Source organism: Alosa sapidissima, chromosome 9 (assembly GCF_018492685.1).
Source record: "Alosa sapidissima isolate fAloSap1 chromosome 9, fAloSap1.pri, whole genome shotgun sequence".
Classification (NCBI taxonomy): domain Eukaryota; kingdom Metazoa; phylum Chordata; class Actinopteri; order Clupeiformes; family Clupeidae; genus Alosa; species Alosa sapidissima.
Genome location: NC_055965.1, coordinates 32,577,897 through 32,597,565, shown reverse-complemented (window position 1 = coordinate 32,597,565; position 19,669 = coordinate 32,577,897). Strand labels below are relative to the sequence as shown.

At 39.3% G+C, this 19,669-nt stretch overlaps 4 protein-coding genes across 15 annotated transcripts in view; 2 read left to right on the top strand and 2 right to left on the bottom strand.

The window, feature by feature from the left end:
- Positions 1-19,669, top strand: part of LOC121718789 (zinc finger protein 708-like) — a 712,111-nt gene that overhangs the window by 22,791 nt on the left and 669,651 nt on the right. For all 11 annotated transcript variants that reach the window (XM_042103954.1, XM_042103953.1, XM_042103952.1 and 8 more), the window contains exon 4: positions 3,780-3,911. In XM_042103954.1, the coding sequence (XP_041959888.1) occupies positions 3,780-3,911 (132 nt within the window). The remainder of the gene's footprint in view (positions 1-3,779; positions 3,912-19,669) is intronic.
- LOC121718874 (gastrula zinc finger protein XlCGF57.1-like) overlaps positions 1-19,669 on the bottom strand; it is a 404,172-nt gene that overhangs the window by 105,429 nt on the left and 279,074 nt on the right. The gene's annotated exons all lie outside the window — the stretch shown is intronic.
- Positions 1-19,669, bottom strand: part of LOC121718943 (zinc finger protein 239-like) — a 627,858-nt gene that overhangs the window by 454,430 nt on the left and 153,759 nt on the right. The window lies entirely within an intron of this gene.
- LOC121718935 (zinc finger protein 14-like) lies at positions 6,582-10,975 on the top strand. The gene is given in 2 exon segments (XM_042104384.1): positions 6,582-6,746; positions 9,582-10,975. A coding segment is annotated over 1 exon segment (1,212 nt). The 5' UTR covers positions 6,582-6,746; positions 9,582-9,688; the 3' UTR covers positions 10,901-10,975.

Sequence of the window (19,669 nt, the reverse complement as noted above, 5' to 3'; positions counted from 1 at the left end):
CCTATTGTATATGACTCGGTACACACTTAGTATGGCCTGGCACTCACAAAGGCGAACTTGGTATAAATATCTATATATATTCTGAAAGTACATGTTATAATGATTTCATTTGACCCCACTTTTACGTATGCACAACTTATTGTTTTCACAGCCACACAATTTGAAGTTCAACAGTGTATGTCAATGACAGGCCTAAAGTATATGACTCGGTACAGAGTTAGTATGGCCTGGTACCTACAAAGGCGAACTTGGTATAAATATCTATATATATTCTGAAAGTACATGTTATAATGATTTCATTTGACCCCACTTTTACATATGCACAACTTATTGTTTTCACAGCCACACAATTTGAAGTTCAACAGTGTATGTCAATGACAGGCCTAAAGTATATGACTCGGTACAGAGTTAGTATGGCCTGTAACCTACAAAGGCGAACTTGGTATAAATATCTATATATATTCTGAAAGTACATGTTATAAGGATTCCATTTCACCCCCCTTTTACATATGCACAACTTATTGTTTTCACATCCACACAGTTTAATTATATTGACGTTGAAAAAATATAGCATTCTAATGTGTATTTTCGATTTAAATGTCTTATTTAATTATTTTCTAAATTTACTTTCCCTTTGGTAACACAATACAGTTTTAAATTAATAATTTTTAAACATATTCATTACTTTTTCATTGAAAAAGTAATGACTATGTTCTGACTTTTATTTTGAATGATTCGCGAATGGCGGCCATATTGGAATTTTCTTTACTGTCGCTAGTTTCACACTACTTTCCTCCAGTAGGCTGCTCTGAAATAGGGGAATTTCACAACAAAAACAAAGTTTTGTTCGTCGTTGAGGGAGATTACCCTGAATGGAGGAATATAGAGTAATGGAATTGGTTTGAGGTAAGCTTTGCTTTTTATATCTTAGTATTAGCCTACTCATAAATCTTACGATAGTATTGTTCTACCGGCGGTAGCCTACACAAAAATCTTACAACAGCAGTATCAGGGAAAAGACAGACTGCTAACGCACAGAGTTCCTCGGTGTCCTGGACACATTTCCAACGATCGGCTCATTCAATGTACTCGCCTAATGATCCCCATTTCCCAACTGTGATATGGCAGTGATTCATTAATTTCCTCACTCTCCACTTCAAGCTAGTTTGTGTAGTGAGCGTTGCCTTACATCGCACAGGGGTGCGTTTCCCAAAACCATAGTTGCTAACCTGTTAGCAACTTAGTTGGTTGCAATGGGAAATTGCATTGAAACCAACAAAGTTGATAACTTAGTTAGCAACTAGTTCTATGCTTTTGGGAAACATGTGAAGTGCTAGGTGGTGGTAATGAAACAATTAAATCGTTTTTAAAAACGGAGATAGCGTTTTGGAACCAAACTCTTCAAATAGTAGGCTACAGTGGAACACGCAGTTGCAGTTGATAGACTGGAGTGGATATGTTGCAAAATAATCCCATTTGTTACAGTCTGAAAGCGAATTCAAGGCTCCTGTAGTCCCACTCCAGTCTAGGTGGTGGCAGTAGTTCACCTTAATCTTGATTTACCAGCCACCTTAAATGGTACCGAAGAAGATCTAAAGATTCCACATACAAAAAACAAAACAAAGTTTGCTTTGCAAACAAAGTTTTGTTAGCATCTATTGAGATTACACTGAATGGAGGAGTATATTAACGGAACCTGTTTGAGGTATGCGTTGGTTATGAAAATGTATAATTTTAGTATTACACTTTTCTCTCACAACACCAGCACTTGCATGTATCAGTGAAAAGGCAAAGGCCCCATATCAAAGTAGTCCCCATTTCCCTAATATAGAAGTGGCTCAGTCAATCATTAATTTCCTCACTCTCCACTTCAAGCTAGTTTGTGGAGGAAGGTAGAGAGGAAATGAGCCCCTTAGGTGACTTGATGACAATATCAATTTCAATTTATTGTGCTTGTGGAGCGCCAAAGCATTACACATGTCTCAAGGCGCTTTACAGAGTGTTAGACAATCAGAGAAAAGAAAAGGTAACAGGGGCGAGGAAAACCTCCCTAGAATTGGCCATACATATAGGAAGAAACCTCGAGCAGATCCACGACTCAAGGGCCTGACCCATCTGCCTAGGGTCAGATACAGGACGGTAAGGTCTGTATACATGACAAATGCATAAGTTTAGAGTCAGGTGTAGAGAATAGGACATGGTGTTTAAAGCCACCCGAGGCGAATGTTATGAAATCACTTCTCTCACTGTGAATGAATGGAATGTTAATCCAAACAAATGTAACCAGCACACATACAAAAATAGGTGCTGGATAAAAAAGTGATATTGTAAAAAATAGGAAGGAATATCCACACACAAGCTCTCCCTCTTTTTGTTTATTAAAGTTACACTTGTGACAAGTCTGGTGAAGAGTGGCTTGGGATATCCCTTCCTATGAATGGAATGTTCACATTGGACAATTGAGAGAAAAAAAGCGGAGTGTCCAAGTGGGGATGTCCTGAGATATCGCCACTCAAGGAATGTCTCTTGTCCAATCAGAAATGAATAGTTTTACCAGACATAACTGTTGTAAAATAAACAAATAACTGATTCAAACATTGTCACCAGTTGTATGCATGAAAAAACCATGAAAATGACAATCTCTCTCTCTCTTTCTCTCTCTCTCAATCTCTCAATTTCTTTCTCACAGACTCTCTGATTGTCTCATCTCAGAGAAGGGTTGTGGTTTCCTGGCTTCAGCTCTGACTTCCCATCTAAAACAGCTTGATCTGAGCTGGAGTCATCCTGGAGAATCAGGACTGAAGCTGTTATCTGCTAGACTGGAGGATCCTGTCTGTAAACCGGTGATGCCCACTGTTGCACATTTAGACGTTGTCTCTATACCAAGTGTAATGACCTATTTTCAAATGTGTATTGTACTCAATATTCGATACCCAAGCCTGGCAACGTGTTGATGATGTTGTTGAACGGATGATAAATATTGTACCCTCTTCTTGCTATGTTCATGCTCTGTTTTTCAGACCGAGGAGGTAATGTGAGTTTGAAAGACGTTAAAATAACACCAGCCTGTTGGCCCTGTTTTCCTCCTTTCCTCTATGAATACAGACAAGAATCTCCGGACAGGATCCTCGGACCGTTGCTATGGATCTTGGGCTGTCAGTAAGCTCTGGCGGTAATGAAGCATTCCAGCTGCTAACACCAAAAGTAGAGGACATTAAAGAAGAGCAATATGATCACATGATCACATGTCAAGACGACGAGGAGGAGAAGCCGCTCACTGAGCTGTTCTGTAAAACTGAGTCTCTTGGCTCTAATGAAGCATCACAGACAACAGTGAAGTTTGAAGTGAAATTAGAAGACCATGAGGATGAGGAAGAAGACCAAGAGGATGATGAATACCAAGAGGATTCTCTTCAGGGAGGTAGGACTTAGGAACTACACACTGATACACTAAGAGTTCATTAAATAAAATGTTGTCAGTTTGCAGATATGTAGTAGTCTACCATTGGATCCATTGGAATGGATTTACTACCATTTTGCCAGGTTGATGGGATCAGGTGGAGTCACTGGAGTCCTAAACCGACCTGTTTCCTACAGACCCTGTGTCTCTGGCCCCCCCACACACACACACACACTCACACACACACACACACACACACACTCTCTCTCTCCCTAAGGCTATAGGCTAAAATGTGTTGATGCAGTCACAATTGAACACGGTCTGTGCTCCAACATTTGCACTGGAGTCCACAGCTCCTAAACTGACCTGTTCCCTACAGACCCCGTGTCTCTGGCCCAGATGAAGAGGGTATCAGTGGTGCTGGTGGACTGCTGTAGACCACAAGGACGACGAGGGAAGGAGGAGGAGATGCAGACGCAGACCAACAGAGATGCACATCAGATCGAGACCAGTAAGATACACACACACACACACACACACACACACATATTAATCTGTGACTGTGTTAAAAGGGCTGAACCCAGACAAAATGATTCTAATCTAATTCTTACAATTTTCCCATTTAGCAGGGCAAACTGTAGTAGGGATGTCCACATTGGATTTTTTTCATCACCGATAGTCGACGCTCCTCAATCGCCTATTCACCGTTAAGCGATAAGAAAATGTAGGCCCATTTAGAACGGATAAGTGTCACATAAATAAAAAAAAGTGATTTACTTTTTTCAAGTGCAAACAATTCACTACTTATGTAAATAACGAACAAGAAGTTGACAGATGTCTTGCTTGCGTGGTGGACAACAAAACTAAACTAACATTTTATCCTCCAGCTCAAATGCGCTTAAATGGCAGGTCTGGCAGCCTATGTTTCTCGTAAGATGATAAAATATCAGGGCAGGCACACTTTCAAATATATAAGCATGTTAGAGTGCTTGAACAAAAAACAGTTCCAGTCTAACTGATTATCACCAACCAACCAAGTTGTGTCAAACTAACCTATATAGGCTTTAGCCTATTCCAACCATGCATTAAACAGACAACCTCAATGATTTTGATTCCAAAATAGCATGTCAGCTGTGGATTTAGTCGTGTTTAAGTCACTCTGGAGTATGTTGTATCAGTCAAAAATTTGTTGTGAAGAGGAAAAAAGCCATATAAAGTCGCACGTGACTATAAGTCTTTAGAAATGTATTTCATACAATCCAAGACCAAGAACAGACATTTAATCTGGAAAGGCAAGTTAGGCTAAATTGGCTGAATAGTTGTCTGGTGTGTTAACGTAACACATTAACAGTTATTCAGCTATACAATTTAGCCAATTTGATGTTGGTTAGCTTGGTCACAAAGACATTAAAATGGCAGTTTGCTGTGATGAGTCTCCTTTCTGCCAGATGTGGACATTTGTTTGCTTACCCTTGTTTGAACTCAATGGCGTTGTCCTTTGCTGTGTAATTTGTGAGCTAGATGCTAGCGGTTAGCAAAATCCAGCAGTTGGCTTTTTTGGTGTTGAACCTGGGAGGCTGAATTATCATAACAAGCCAGCTAGTCACAAGCCTAGAGCGCCCTCCCGCTGTATGTTTACTCCTACGTACGTGTCTCTGGATTATATTGAAAATTCAATTTAGAAATGGAAAAAGTTTTGAAACTGGATGAGTTTCCAAAATCACTGAGTAATCCTGTTTAAAAATTATTAAAACTAACTGTTATATAGGGCTGGGATAAACTATTATTTTTTAAACGATTAATCTAGCGATAATTTTTTCGATGCATCGATTAATCTAACGATTCATTTTTTCAGTCCGATTCGATTTCGATTATCGATTATCTCCACATTAATTCACTAATAGCAACTTATACATGTTTATTTACACATCTGAATGAAAAAAACATGAATTCTTTAACATTGCAATATATGTTTATTGCTCTTAAGATTCCAAAATAAAAGACTATACAAGTGCAAAGTAATGCATTCAATAAAGTTCAGTAGTGTATGTCTAATTGAGTGCCTGTCATTTTAAGACGTTCGTGTGGGAATCCTTGCAATTAACATTAACACAGTTAAAAGGCTGCTGATGTGTGGATGCAATTCATAACGTAGTTAGTTCAAATAACGGTTCGTACTTCTCCTTTGGACAAGCACTTTTGAGTCTTGGAAAACACTTTTCCATTTACATCGGAATTTTGCAAATATTCAGAGTCAATAAAATGAGCCCTGCATGAGTAACGAATAAGCAGCTGCAAGTAAGCATGCTAAACTTGACACCCAAACAGTATTCTAACGTTAGCTTTGAGATACTGCTTGATTGCATACTGTAACTTAACTTAGTTTAGTCTCCTCAATGTACTATGTTGTGATAAGACCTTAGCAGAGTTTACTTTAACTTTAATTCAGCAGTTTTAATGCTGGAAATTTGCGCAGCATGGTCACGATGCTAAGCGGATTTAATAGCAATTTAGCCCACTGTGTTTTATGCAGTGCTTCTATATGGCAACAACAATCCTTCAACAATCGTGAATATTTTGTTAAATGCACATGCAGAGGAGGAGCAGCGGGCTCGTTACGAGAGAGAGCGGGCGGGGCGAGGAAAGGCTGTGTGAGTAAAAAGTGCAGCTCAATGAAATTATTTTATCTTATCTTTAATTTAAATAGTAGGCGTACAACATAGAACATCCACGTGTGGTGGCCGGTTTTGATTTCGTGGTGCCCAGCCACAGATTAGTCAACTGGAAAACACTGAAGGTGTAAAATTAAAAATATTTAGCAGCACACGTTATGCTTGACGAATCGACGCTCATATTTTGCATCGACGTATTTTTTGCGTCGACGTCATCGATTACGTTGACGCGTTGTCCCAGCCCTACTGTTATAGCTTCTTTCTATAATTGCTACAACATTCTATTTGTTTGTGCAGCATTGATCATTCAGTTATTGAGTGGTGATGCAATAATAAGCTAAAATATTAATAATACTTTCGTTGGCCCTATAACAGCGATAGCATGGACAGTTAGCTTGTTTACAGTTGATTCCATTCTTGCGAAGCCTGCAACCGTCGTCCTACTATGGTTGTTATAGTTACCATTCATAAGCATTGATATGGAACGGTGTCCTATTATTCAGAATTAATAGCCACCCCACCAGCCAATAAGAAAAGAGTATTTCTTTTCTCCAGATGATAAGGTAAAATATTTTTCCAGTCCGGACAGCTTTCAAAGCTGCTTGTTTTTCTCCACAGACAGTAAAATTAAGTTTTAAGATTGAACATTGGAGATGCACATCAGATCGAGACCAGTAAGATACACACACACACACACACACACACACACACACATTCTCATTCTCCCTAAGGCTACGTCTACATCAGGGGTCGGCAAATGAATTAATGAGTATTTAATTCAAATGTATTCTATTTTAGTTTGTTCATTTTCAAAATGTAATAAATCTGAGTAATTTAGCCTATATAACTTTCCACCTCACTTGACTCCGTAACCGTAGCTGCTCAATATTGTTACATTCGAGGTTCGTTGCCATGTCAATATCAAACTCCCTACATTTCAGTCAACGAGAACACTTTAATTGTTATTGTTGATGTGTGCGCTTGCTGTAGGCTAGATAAGGAACATGTCAAAAAGGAAACGTCAGCGAACACAGCTTGCGAGCGCAAACACAAGGCTGAAATGGGAAAGTTTCCATCCGAAGACTGATTCTGATATCTGTATTCTATATCACTCTATATTCTGATTCTATATCGCACACTGCAACGAGTTAGTAGCCTATTGCTGTGTTAACCCTGTTCGGTTCCACTTGCATGTGAGAAATCTTTCTCGCATATGAAAAAATATAAAGACAAACCTGCGCTCACGTTTAAGGGCAATTCCGTGCAAAACGGTCACATTCATAAAGCCAACACAGTGCCATGGTATTTATTTGACGCTGTGTATATGACAGTTTTGCGTGGAGTTGCCCTTAAATGGTGACAGCCTCAATTCTTGCATGAAACTTCACATCACTGAATATGAGCCAGCCAGACTCCAAGGCCATCACCAAATCTAATCTCTGGTAGACCTAATGTTCAATTTCACCAATGACATGTCAACGAAAATTGAGTGTTGTGTTGACTATGATATTACTTTGCAAACCAAAGGACACTGGGAAAATAGGGGGTGGTGTTTAGCCTACATGGGAAGCCTAAGTCCTTCCACTTTACATTTCAACTTACTTGCACATTAAAACTAGTAGAAAATGTAGGCTGTTTAAAAATCCTCTGTTGAATGAAAGTAACTGTACGTTAAATATCCAAACTTTTTCTTGTAACCATCTTTATGTGTCCCCTCTGAGACTAAAAAATGATTACATTTGGTAAAAGTGGCTCTCCAGGCAAAAAAGGTTGCCGACCCCTGGTCTACATGAAAGCAACGGGTGTATTGTTTTTCTTTTGCAGTGATTGTAATTCTATACATTTGTGGTTGAAGGCTTCAGATCAGTTTATTACCACTTGCACTCTGTGCTTGTAGTTCAGTTAGGCTTCCTGGGGGAGTGGCTTGGTAGAGCAGTGAAGAGCGGTGAAATGCAGGGGGTTATGGGAGTTGGTTGGGAGCAGGGGATTATGGGAGTTGTTGGGAGCAGGGGATTATGGGAGTTGGTTGGGAGCAGGGGATTATGGGAGTTGTTGGTTTTCACCCACATTAGCCAAAAACACATGTTTGCCTTTTTCTCAGTCAAGAAGGCACTGATTTCATTACCATATGACACATTTCTGCTACATAAATGACCCAAATTAAATACACATTCATCTTCCCAGCGGTGAAACGCTCCTTTACTGGATGCTTTTGGCTCAGATGTTGAATCATCGTTGATGTACTGACGCCAGTTCTGCCCTGCAGTGGACACATTTCGCCATGCCTTCTTTTCTAAGTTTGAAATGATCCCCAAACTTTGGACATTCTGTCTTTTACGGATGGTTTCTTGGCTCTCTGTCATCGCGCCTATTTAATTCTGAAAGCGGTGTGCGCGTCAGTAATAACAGTCCGTGTGAAACGATAACCCCTGAGCTGAGCAGGCCACATAACGCAAGTGATAGGAATTAAGCAAAGCTCCGAGGTAGAGCATTTTCTTCAATCATTTTTTGTAATCGAATTATTCGAGTAATTGTTTCACCCCTAATTGTGATAGCCTTGTAATTATTAACATACTCGTTGTTTGCTTCTTTTGTTGATTGATGAATAGCCTACTGTAGTAGTTGATTGGAAATAGAGGGGCAATTTTCAAGTGAATGCAGAAGTGCCACTCACCCTGTTACGAGTTGTTAAACCATAGAAACAATTTTGAAAACATTTATTTTAAGGTACAAAAACTATTTGGTGTTGCTTTAATCAAATATTGTTTTGGTAAAATGCCTAATCCTTAATAGATGTACACAAACAGTTTTAAAGCCTTTTTACCTCTGTTTTGAGGTAGACCGGTGTCTGAACAACCTCAGTCAAAACTGGTAGCCTATGCTAATAAACTTAGAAAAACAAATTTGCATTTACTGTTGGCTAACATGCACCAGTGGAGGTTGGTGGTTATAAAAATAACGGAAGAAGGAAGGTGCACTTGATTGATTGAACAGAATAGAAGTCATCTTTTGGTGATATTATGAGAAACAATGAGACATTAACATGCATTAAGTAATGTATTAACATAACCATAACCAATTAATTACATTTACACAGGACAGCTACCATAGATGGGGGTGGCAACAAATCAAAGAAAAACAAAACAAGCAAACAACTTGTTCAGTTCAAAATTCAGTCGCATACTCTCACATTTTTGGGTCGCAAAATGCGACCATTTGATCGCAGTCTGGAGCCATGTCCTCTGATATCCACCCAACCTGTTTCTCCTACACAGACACGCACGGACACACACACCAATCACTTCCCCTACACACACACCATTTCATCACCCCCCACCACACACACACGCACACACATATAATTAATTTTTGCAGACTGGAATTGTGCCGTTTTGCTCCCATAGAGCAACTTAATTTGTTTCTATCTTGTTAGTAATCTAAGATCTTTGCCTTAAGTGCTTATGCCTCATTCTAATTCTAATTCTAAGTCTCTATGGTAACTCTTACAGGTGCATCAAAATATCCACACGGAACACAACAGAATGATGAACTCAACCTGCATCAATGTTCCCAGTGTGGAAAAGCATTTAAAAGGGCCACAACTCTTAAAATCCATATGCTTACTCACACTGGAGAGAAGCCTCATCAATGTGTCCAGTGTGGAAAAGCATTTACACAAATGTCAAAGCTTAACCGTCACATGCATACTCACACTGGCGAGAAGCCTCATCAGTGTGCCCAGTGTGGGAAAGGTTTTTATCAAATGTCAACTTTTAAACGCCATATGCTTACTCACACTGGCGAGAAGCCTCATCAATGTGTCCAGTGTGGAAAAGCATTTACAGAAATGTCAAGTCTCAGGACCCATATGTTTACACACACTGGAGAGAAGGCTCATCAATGTGCCCAGTGTGGAAAATGTTTTTATCAAACATCAACTCTTAAAAGCCATATGCGAACACACACTGGCGAGAAGCCTCATCAATGTGCCCAGTGTGGAAAAGGTTTTTATCAAACATCGACTCTTAAAATCCATATGCTTACTCACACTGGAGAGAAGCCTCATGTATGTGCCCAGTGTGGAAAAAGTTTTTATCAAACATCCACTCTTAAAAGCCATATGCTTACTCACACTGGAGAGAAGCCTCATCAATGTGTCCAGTGTGGAAAAGCATTTACACAAATATCAAATCTTAGGACCCATATGCTTACACACACTGGAGAGAAGGCTCATCAATGTGCCCAGTGTGGAAAAAGGTTTTATCGACCATCAGCTCTTAAAACCCATATGCTTACTCACACTGGAGAGAAGCCTCATCAATGTGTCCAGTGTGGAAAAGCATTTACACAAATGTCAAATCTTAGGACCCATATGCTTACACACACTGGAGAGAAGCCTCATCAATGTGCCCAGTGTGGAAAAGCATTTACACAAATGACAAGTCTTAGGACCCATATGCTTTCTCACACTGGAGAGAAGCCTCATCAATGTGCCCAGTGTGGAAAAGGTTTTTATCAAACATCAACTCTTAAACGCCATATGCGAACACACACTGGAGAGAAGCCACATCAATGAGCCCAGTGTGGAAAAGCATTTGAATGGACCACAATTCTTAAACACCACATGCTAACACACACTGGAGAGACAGGTCATAAATGTGCCCAGTGTGGAAATTGTTTTCTATTTGCTTCAACTCTTAGTTTTTTGCTTTGCTTACACATACGGGAGCGAAACCTCATGAATTGCGTTTCTAATCCCGGTTCTAATTACCCCAGAGTTCTCGTGAGAGCACAATGGACTTGTCTCTGTGAGACACTCTGGCAATGAGCAATGATGCACGTTACTTTTACTCCAACATTCCGGGGAACCAGCTAAACTGATGAAGACAGCGCTGCAACGTTGGAGGACAGTACACATTGGTCGTAGTGTTATCCGATTGTGTCAAAATCCGAAATCATTCAGAGTAAACATGGTCTAGTGTTATCCAATTGCGTGCAGTGAGATTTTTAAATGCACGGTTGTTGCCACCCCTCGAGTTGGGCCATTACATTGTTTGTGGCCAGACCCTTAATTTTTCTAATACCAGGGTCTGAAATCTCCAGGCTAGGTTCTAATATGGCATCAGTGCCAATGCAAATGATGCAGATGATGATGATTAAAAACATTGAATAACAATGGATATTGGTGCCTCATTTTGTAATTATGTACACTTGAAAGCCCAATAAATGTGACCAATGGCATATCTAACATCCACCTGCAAACTTTCACTGGAGAGAAGCCTCATCAATGTGCCCAGTGTAGAAAATCCTTTAAATAAATGTCAAATCTTAGGACCCATATGCTAACTCACACTGGAAAGAAGCCTCATGTTGCAAAGCCTTTGATAACATTACCTTTCCTACATAATTAATGGATGTTATTGTTTGATTATTTCTCAGAATAAATTTGCTGAGACGGTGCAGCAACAACCTTATCTGATTTTACACAGAATGACCCATGTTTTACTTTTTGGAACTTTGTTGTAAAAATTGCACGTTTTTAATTTCACTTATCCAATTTGGACTGTTTTCAAGGTCTATTTTATATCATCCAAAATTGTGTTCGTTAAAATACATTATATTGTAATGCATTAGAAAAATGGAACAACGCCAAGGAGGGTGACCACTGTTGCACTGTACTTACTGTGTTTACTCTGTAAAGCAACCTTGGGTGCTTTGAAAGGCGCTATGTAACAAATAAATGTATTATTATTATTATTAATTATTATTATTATTACTTAAGCATTTGTTTCAAAGGATTCAAAACCAAATTTGGAACCAAAAGACTTGAGAACTGCTGCCCTATGGTGTTTGATGCATGTAGATGGAGTAGGATTGTTTTGCTCATGTAGGCCTAGTGTTTGATGCATATAGATGGCGTGTGATGGTTTTTCTCCTTTTGTGTTGATTGGCTGATGTTAAGGCTGCACAATTATCACAATCGCTGATTAGAAAAAAACTCCAAGGAGGGTGTCCCCAGTGTGGAAAAAGTTTTTCACACCCCTTAATACTTCAATACCACGTGGTAAAACATACGTTGAAGAAGTCTTACGAATGTTCCCAGTGTGTTTTCCATGCACGTCAAGCCTTTCACGCCATCTGCGTGCACACAAGGAGAGACGCCTCGTAAAAGACTCGTGCTTGCCCCCACTGAGAGGCGTCATAAATGTCCCCAGTGTGGAAAGGGTTTTACACTCGCATCAGGGCTTTCACGCCATTTACACGCTGGAGAGAAGCCTCATAAATGTTCCCAGTGTGGAAGAGGTTTTTCACACACGTCAAGTCTTTCACGCCACATGTTTGAACACAAAGTAAAACAGGTAGCCTAGAAATCTAGACGCACCCTAGTGGCAGCAAATTAATTAGCCTGTACATCTAGTATCAAACCATAGGGATTTCTATTGGCTGACGCCGTGGACCTCATCCAATCACAGCGCTCTATTTTGTTAGAGTCTTAAGGCGGGCTTAACAGGATAACGACAGTCCTGCGACGGTGAACAACAAGGAAGGCTATGACGAACGAAGAGCGGTTGTTTGAATCGGCGTTGGCGTCAACTTTGGAGAAGTTGGAAAGTTGAGCAACACAGTGCACTTAAGTAATTTCTTTCGAAGAAGGATGTATTTGCCGTTTTGCCGACCGGATACGGATATGGTCGTAGCGCTGGCCTATTGCATGCCTAGGCAGTTTGAAAGACAATTCTCTGCCTGCCTCTTGGATTAAGCGAGGTGAATGGTTCGATGCCAGACTATACATTTCAATGATATAGGATGGCCCGCCAGGCTATAAAACAGGAACATGAAGAATACAACGAAAGACACGAATTGTATTTGATCGAGATAGCACAGAACAGATGGTCGATTGATAGAATGATGAACTCAGCCTGCAGCTCAGAGGAAGGTTGCACAACTGTGCCGTCTGTAGGAGTTTGAACAGAACACAAAACGGAAGATCCACGGACAGAATGATGAACTAAACCTGCAACTCCCTCATTAGAAGGCATGAAAATGTACTCTACTGTTATCCGATTTATTCTTATTTTTTTTCTTCTGAGTATTTGTGCGTTTAATGCGGCTTCAACCGTTTGACGTAGAAACTTTGTTCAAACTGCGTTGCGTAGGTCTTACTTTGGGGTTGCTGAACGTATGTTATTTCAGGTTTGTTTGCAACAATATATAAGATTAACCAAGTTCTTAGCTGCTAGCTAGCTAGCGAACATTCCCATTCACTTTCCGTGTACTGTGCTAACGTTAGCTAGCTCGGTTAACGGGGCAAAATGAAATTATTCATTCCGTGTCCAAAAGAGTGTTTAATTGGCATCACACACAAACAATGACTGTAAAATAGTATACAAAAATATATTTATATGTTATTATTGCTTATTCAGAGAAAAGTTTCTGTTTTGACACACCTATTTAGGAGTCCGGAACTAGTGCCATTTCGTTCCATTGGTGAATCGTCTTATGATTCATCTTAGTTAACTATAGAATCTTTGATATGGCTCTTAAGGCTACAGATCCTGTTCAACTGTTTCCTCTGCCCACAACTGTTTCAAAATAAAAGTCATCACCACAATAATTTCATATTAAATAATTAATATAAATATTCTTGCAGCCTACCATCCAACCCGCCCTTGCAGCATCTTGGGGCACTTAGAATCCTATGCCAAGTGTTCCGGCCACCTCCAGCAACTGTTTATCTCAGGCTTTAAGCATACAATATGGCTCTATTAAGACTACAGATCCTGTTCAACTGCTTCCTCTGCCCACAACTGTTTCAAAAGTCCTCACTACAATAATTCCCTATAAACCCATGCGTTGAGTGCCAAAAACGTAATATTACGTTTTTAGCTTTTTTTTTTTAATTACGGAACTAGACACTCTAACACACCTTATATGTGATTTTGGGAACTCTGTGATGAATGGAAATAAAATATATGACGATCGTGAAACTCATGAAAACGCACAATCTGGACATTTTATCATAACTCGGTTGCCGCTTTGGGTCGAATCAGTGACGCATGCACGTCAGGTCAAAACCAGGCCATTTTCGTGGGTCTATCACTAGGTGGCAGTCTCGCCAGGTCTCGCTGATCACTTCCCGGAATGTTTACACAAGTAAGTAACAGGCAACACTTCATATTTCATGAAAGACGTTATATCTCCATTTCTAGAAAAAAACAGCGATTTTGATGAAAACTAGCCACTGTTTAGCTTGGGATTTCTCAGGAACAGAGGCGTGTAGAAATACACGGTTTGCACCCACCGAGAGCTTAAAGTCCCGCCTTTTAAACGAGCCATTGTATGTGTTCATAGCTATAACACAGAATATGCTGTGGCTGTACAAAAATCATCAACAATGGTCTAGATTGCTGGCACTCTAGGACAAAGCTCCCGAAAACAGCTTGGCATTCAATGAGTTAAATAATTTAATCATTTTAACTACCCAACTATTTAACTGTTCAGCCTTTCAAACTGTCAGTTGTCACTAACTATGACTCCCTCTAACTGTTTCCTCTGCCCACAACTGTTTCAAAATAAAAGTCCTCACTACAATAATTCTATATTAAATAATTTAACCATTTTACCTATCCAACTATTTAACTGTTCCGCCATTCCAACTCTCAGTTGTAATCAACTATGACTTCTGCCAACTGTTTCCTCTGTCCTCAACTTCAACTTCAAAATAAGTCCTCAATACAATAATTCGCTATAAAATAATTTAACTATTTAAACTACTCAACTATTTAACTGTTTGGCCATTCCAACTGTCAGTTGTCATCAACTATGACTCCCCGCCAGCTTTTTTCTCTATCTGACCTCCATCTTTTTTTACTTAGATTATATTTTAGACAATATTCAACAATATTTCATTCAGCAGCCATTTTTGCATTTTCATGCACTCGTAATTCCCTGGAATTTAGTTCTAATTCTAAGTCTCTGTCTCTATGGTAACTCTTACAGGTGCATCAGAATATCCACACGGAACACAACAGAAGATCCATGGACAGAATGATGAACTCAACCTGCAATTCCCTCATTCTAATTCTAAGTCTCTGTCTCTATGGTAACTCTTACAGGTGCATCAGAATATCTACACGGAACACAACAGAAGATCCATGGACAGAATGATGCACAGGAAAACAAAGAAGAGGGATGCTGGGCGACTTGACAGGCTGGTAAGGAAGGCAGGCTCTGTAGTGGGAGCTGAACTGGAGTGCTTCACTTCAATAGCTGACAAAAGGACCCTAAACAAACTGATCAACATCTTGGACAATGAATGTCATCCGCTCTACAGCACTATCAAAAACCAAAAGAGCTTGATCAGCTGGAGACTTCGCTCACTGCCATGCACAACTGAAAGGCTGAGGAAGTCATTTGTTCCTAGGGCCATTGAACTGTTCAATGCCTCACTAAAGGGGAGAGGAGAGATAGACTTCTCTGCTTAGTCTGTCTGCCTCTCCACCCTCTCCACGTCCATGTTTTTTGAGTACTGACTGCCCACTACTGCTTACTACTGTTTTACTATTGTACACAGCCTAATGTTTCACTACTGTTTTACTGCTACACTGTTACCTCATGCACTGAAATAGTTTTTATTTTACCTTGTTTACATTACACTTTACTCTCCTATTTGACTATATTATTTATGCTGGTCTCTAGACCCTACTGTTGCACTGTTGACTAATGTTGGACTACTTTTTGCACCTTCACCATGACACCCACTCTCTTGAGCACCTTGCCAGGCACACACAGCAGTCCCGGCCCTGTCACTACAAGCGTTTTATGCTTGATCACCCTCAAGCACATTGGACTTTCTTAATTTAACTTATATAGTGTATTTAGTATTTAGTTTGTTAGATTCTTATCTTATCTTCTACTGACTTTATTGTACAGTTGAGTTTAGTTATATGTTTATACTTATACTAATGTTTACCATTTCTGTTGTAAGTGCATGTTGTGTGTTATGTCTTTACGCTACTGAGACCCTTGAATTTCCCCTTGAGGATCAATAAAGTATCTATCTATCTATCTAAATGCAACTCACATGCAAAAGAAGGCTGTACCAATGTCTGTACACAGCCCTGAGAGAAGTCGAGAAACACCAGCAGAAACATTCTGTAAATGTTTCCATTGTGGAAAGAAATTTACAACAGCAAAAAATCGTAGATGGCACGTCGGTCATTCCATATTATGATAACTAAGGTGTGTCAGATGATCCAGATACAAGCAAATGTGAAAAAATAAATATATATACACATGTTGTATACAGGGTTGCAACTTCCTCAAACCCAAATAAATAAATAAAAAAAAAGTCATTTTGAATAAATATACATTTCTTAAGAAATGCTACGATTTGATGCGGTTTAACTCATTTACAAATGGTGCACTGTCACTTTAAGAGCATCGTCTGGCTTCATGGTATTCATGATATTTTGCCAGCTCCAATCAATTATAGCCTATGGCTGGTCCACGAACTTTATAGCACAATATTAGCAATGATAAGTATACTATTAAGTTGGTATAAACAACCTTCATTTCTTTGGAAATTTTAGTATTTAATGACATGCTAGCTAGATATTTTCTGTTTGCAATTAAAAATGATTTATTAACCTGGTAGCCACTTACAGTAGCTATCTGAGTGGAATGTGATTCAATTGGCATCATGTGCTCAGTTTAAGGGAAACGGATTAGAAAGACCACTCTTCATATTCTATCACAGTCCAAATCAGTGTGTACAGCCTGTCAAAGTGCCCTCTCACCTTTTTAGGAATGGTCAGTAGTGGGAACCAGATAATTCCGCAATCTCTAGCGTTGTTTTTGTTGTCCTCATGATTTCCTTTTAATAGTTTCTTATATTAAAAATGTGAAATCAATTATCAACAATGACAAGCCAGCTGGAACCTGCCACTCTCTCTCCCACCAGCCAATCAGAAAAGAGTATTTCTTCTCTCCGGATAATAATGAAGAATAAACTCTTAATGTCATCTTTCAGGGTACCCCCAGAATTGTCAGACCTAAATTTAAGACTTTTAAAGACCTTTTTAATACCACTTCAGATGAAATTTAATACCTACATCGCACCCATTCGGATAGAATAAATAATATCAAAGGTAAGATTAAACCTCAAATAATTACTATTTAAGTGTTTGAACATGACAGCAGTGCAGTGGCAACGCAAAGATTTGTCGCGGTATTAACGTGACTGAATGTCCTGCTTCATGGACAAATTTACACGGAATAGAACCTAGTTGATTTCAGGGATTAAAGTGAAAAAAAAAAACTTTTTTCAGGCCATAAGTCATACGTTGTTCATACCTATAGAGATAGCACCCCTTTTGCGGTCGCGACCTATTGGTTTTTAATGTACAAAAAGATGCAAACCGCAAAGTAAAGCACCAAATAAACACCAAAACGAGGCTACAGGGTACTCTTAAGTTACTATATAATTAATGCCACCTACAGGTGAATGCATAGAACATAACAATCCTATGGTTTATGTACCCTGTAGCCTCGTTTTAGCCGCCAATGGCCGCCATGTGAATAAGGCGAATTGAGAGTGTTCTTGATTGAGATTGAGTTTTCCTGATGAACAAAACAATATTTCAATACCATCCCTGACCATTGCTGATTAGCCATTGCTGTTCTTTTCTACTGCAGCAATATTGTAGCAAGGCTTTAACTTACACTCTTATTTAATTACTTCAGGCCAAAAGTATTTAAAGGGGAGATTTTTTTTCTTGTTAATATGCAATTCAACACCAAGTAAAATCTATAAAATCAAGTTTGCAAGACTTCACATTTCCTCATCAAAGTAACGAATCAGAACAGTCTAGATATTGTTCATATTTACATTTGTTGCCTCATCCGCATCTAATGAAAACATGGTAATTTTGAGTTTTACAGACAACTCAGTTTTCCAATGAGCAGCAATACTGTGTGTGCTCATGCAGGAGGTCTGCGCATCTGATAACGACAATCTGGAGAGGGCGCTTTTGTCTTCAGCAACAGATTGTATAAGGTTGACAAGAGGTTGCGATATGGGGACAGGTCGTGTTGCGCTATGAAAGAACATGCGTAGCCTACTTAGCGCAAAACCGGTCAGCCATAGATAAACGTACACAAATAATGACGCTAATATGCGAGGTTCTGGTAGGCCTACTGGTTATGGTTTTGTGCTATACATTAATAATAGCAAAGTAATAAGTTGACTATTTTAATTGCATGGTTATTTTTTGTCAACATACGCTCACAACCTACTGTCGTTAAAAGTGAGGCCTAAGCAAAATAGGCTACAAGGCTGTCTGTGCGTCATAAACACGACTGATCCCCTTACTCATAAAATAATAATGTCGCGAACTGTTAACACGCTCAGTCAAAACCTTCCGTCGCAAATTGTGAAAAACATTGTTAGCCTACAAAACAGACGGAAGGCATACGGTTTATATTGCGTCACTTTACACATAATGTTAGTTGCATTGATTAAAAACTGTAACAATAATAGTACATCGGGTGGCATAGGCTATCTGTTCAAGTCATAGGTGACACCCAAAATGAATGACCTCCCCTGACAAGAGTTCGCGATAGTAATAAATTGTCTACATTGATGCATGGAAAGAACACAGCCTCCGAATTCGCACATACACTTTTAAAAAAATGGGTTCTTGGGGGTGCTATATAGAACCATGCAGGTTCTTAGCCAAGTAAAGTGAACCTTTTGCCTAAAAAGGGTTCTATTTCATGCACGCGAGGGTTATTTGAACTTCAACGAATTTTTATGGAACCATTCTGGACTTGATTTTAACGGTAAGTGTCACGAAACTTTTATCTCCTTTTATCACCCATTTAATTGTGTTTTCTGCAAACCACTGTATGAAGCGATACTCCTTTAAATAAAAAATAGGGGCGTTCCCCTTAAACGCCTGTGGGCGTTTTGGTTTTGTCAGCTGTCGAAACTGAAACTATCTTATCAGTTATCTCTACTAGCAGATCCATCATGAAGATAAGTTTACTTCTTACTTGTCAGGCTTACAATAAAATCAACTATTGCTTTTTTATCGATGATTTTGACCGTGTATTCGGTGTTGATGTTGACATTGACATTCTCTAACGATAAATTAAGCTAGCTAATGTTAGCGTACTAGCTAGCGGATAGTTTAGCACTAGGGAGTTGAGATAACTAGCTATCGTAACACCCCCAATTATCACCACTTTTGTTCAGAAATTCTAAAACAACGATGTTTTTTAACACTTCAAAATAACATTTACTAAATGAACCTTACATTTTTCAGTAGCCATAGTTGTGTAGATTTGAACAAAATCTGGTTTGGTTCTTAACGGGAGCATTTACTGCCTGAAATATCCTATTTTGTTTACCACGCTCGGAGTTATAGTGCTGGCCTGATGGGTCGCCTATTTACACCGTTTCAACCATAGACTGTATATATAGAACTATATATACAGTCTATGGTTTCAACGGCACATGGACGGTTAGACCGAGAATTCTCGTCGTGAAATTAAAATTCCACTGGAGCTCCAAGCGGTTGTGTACACGCAGCCT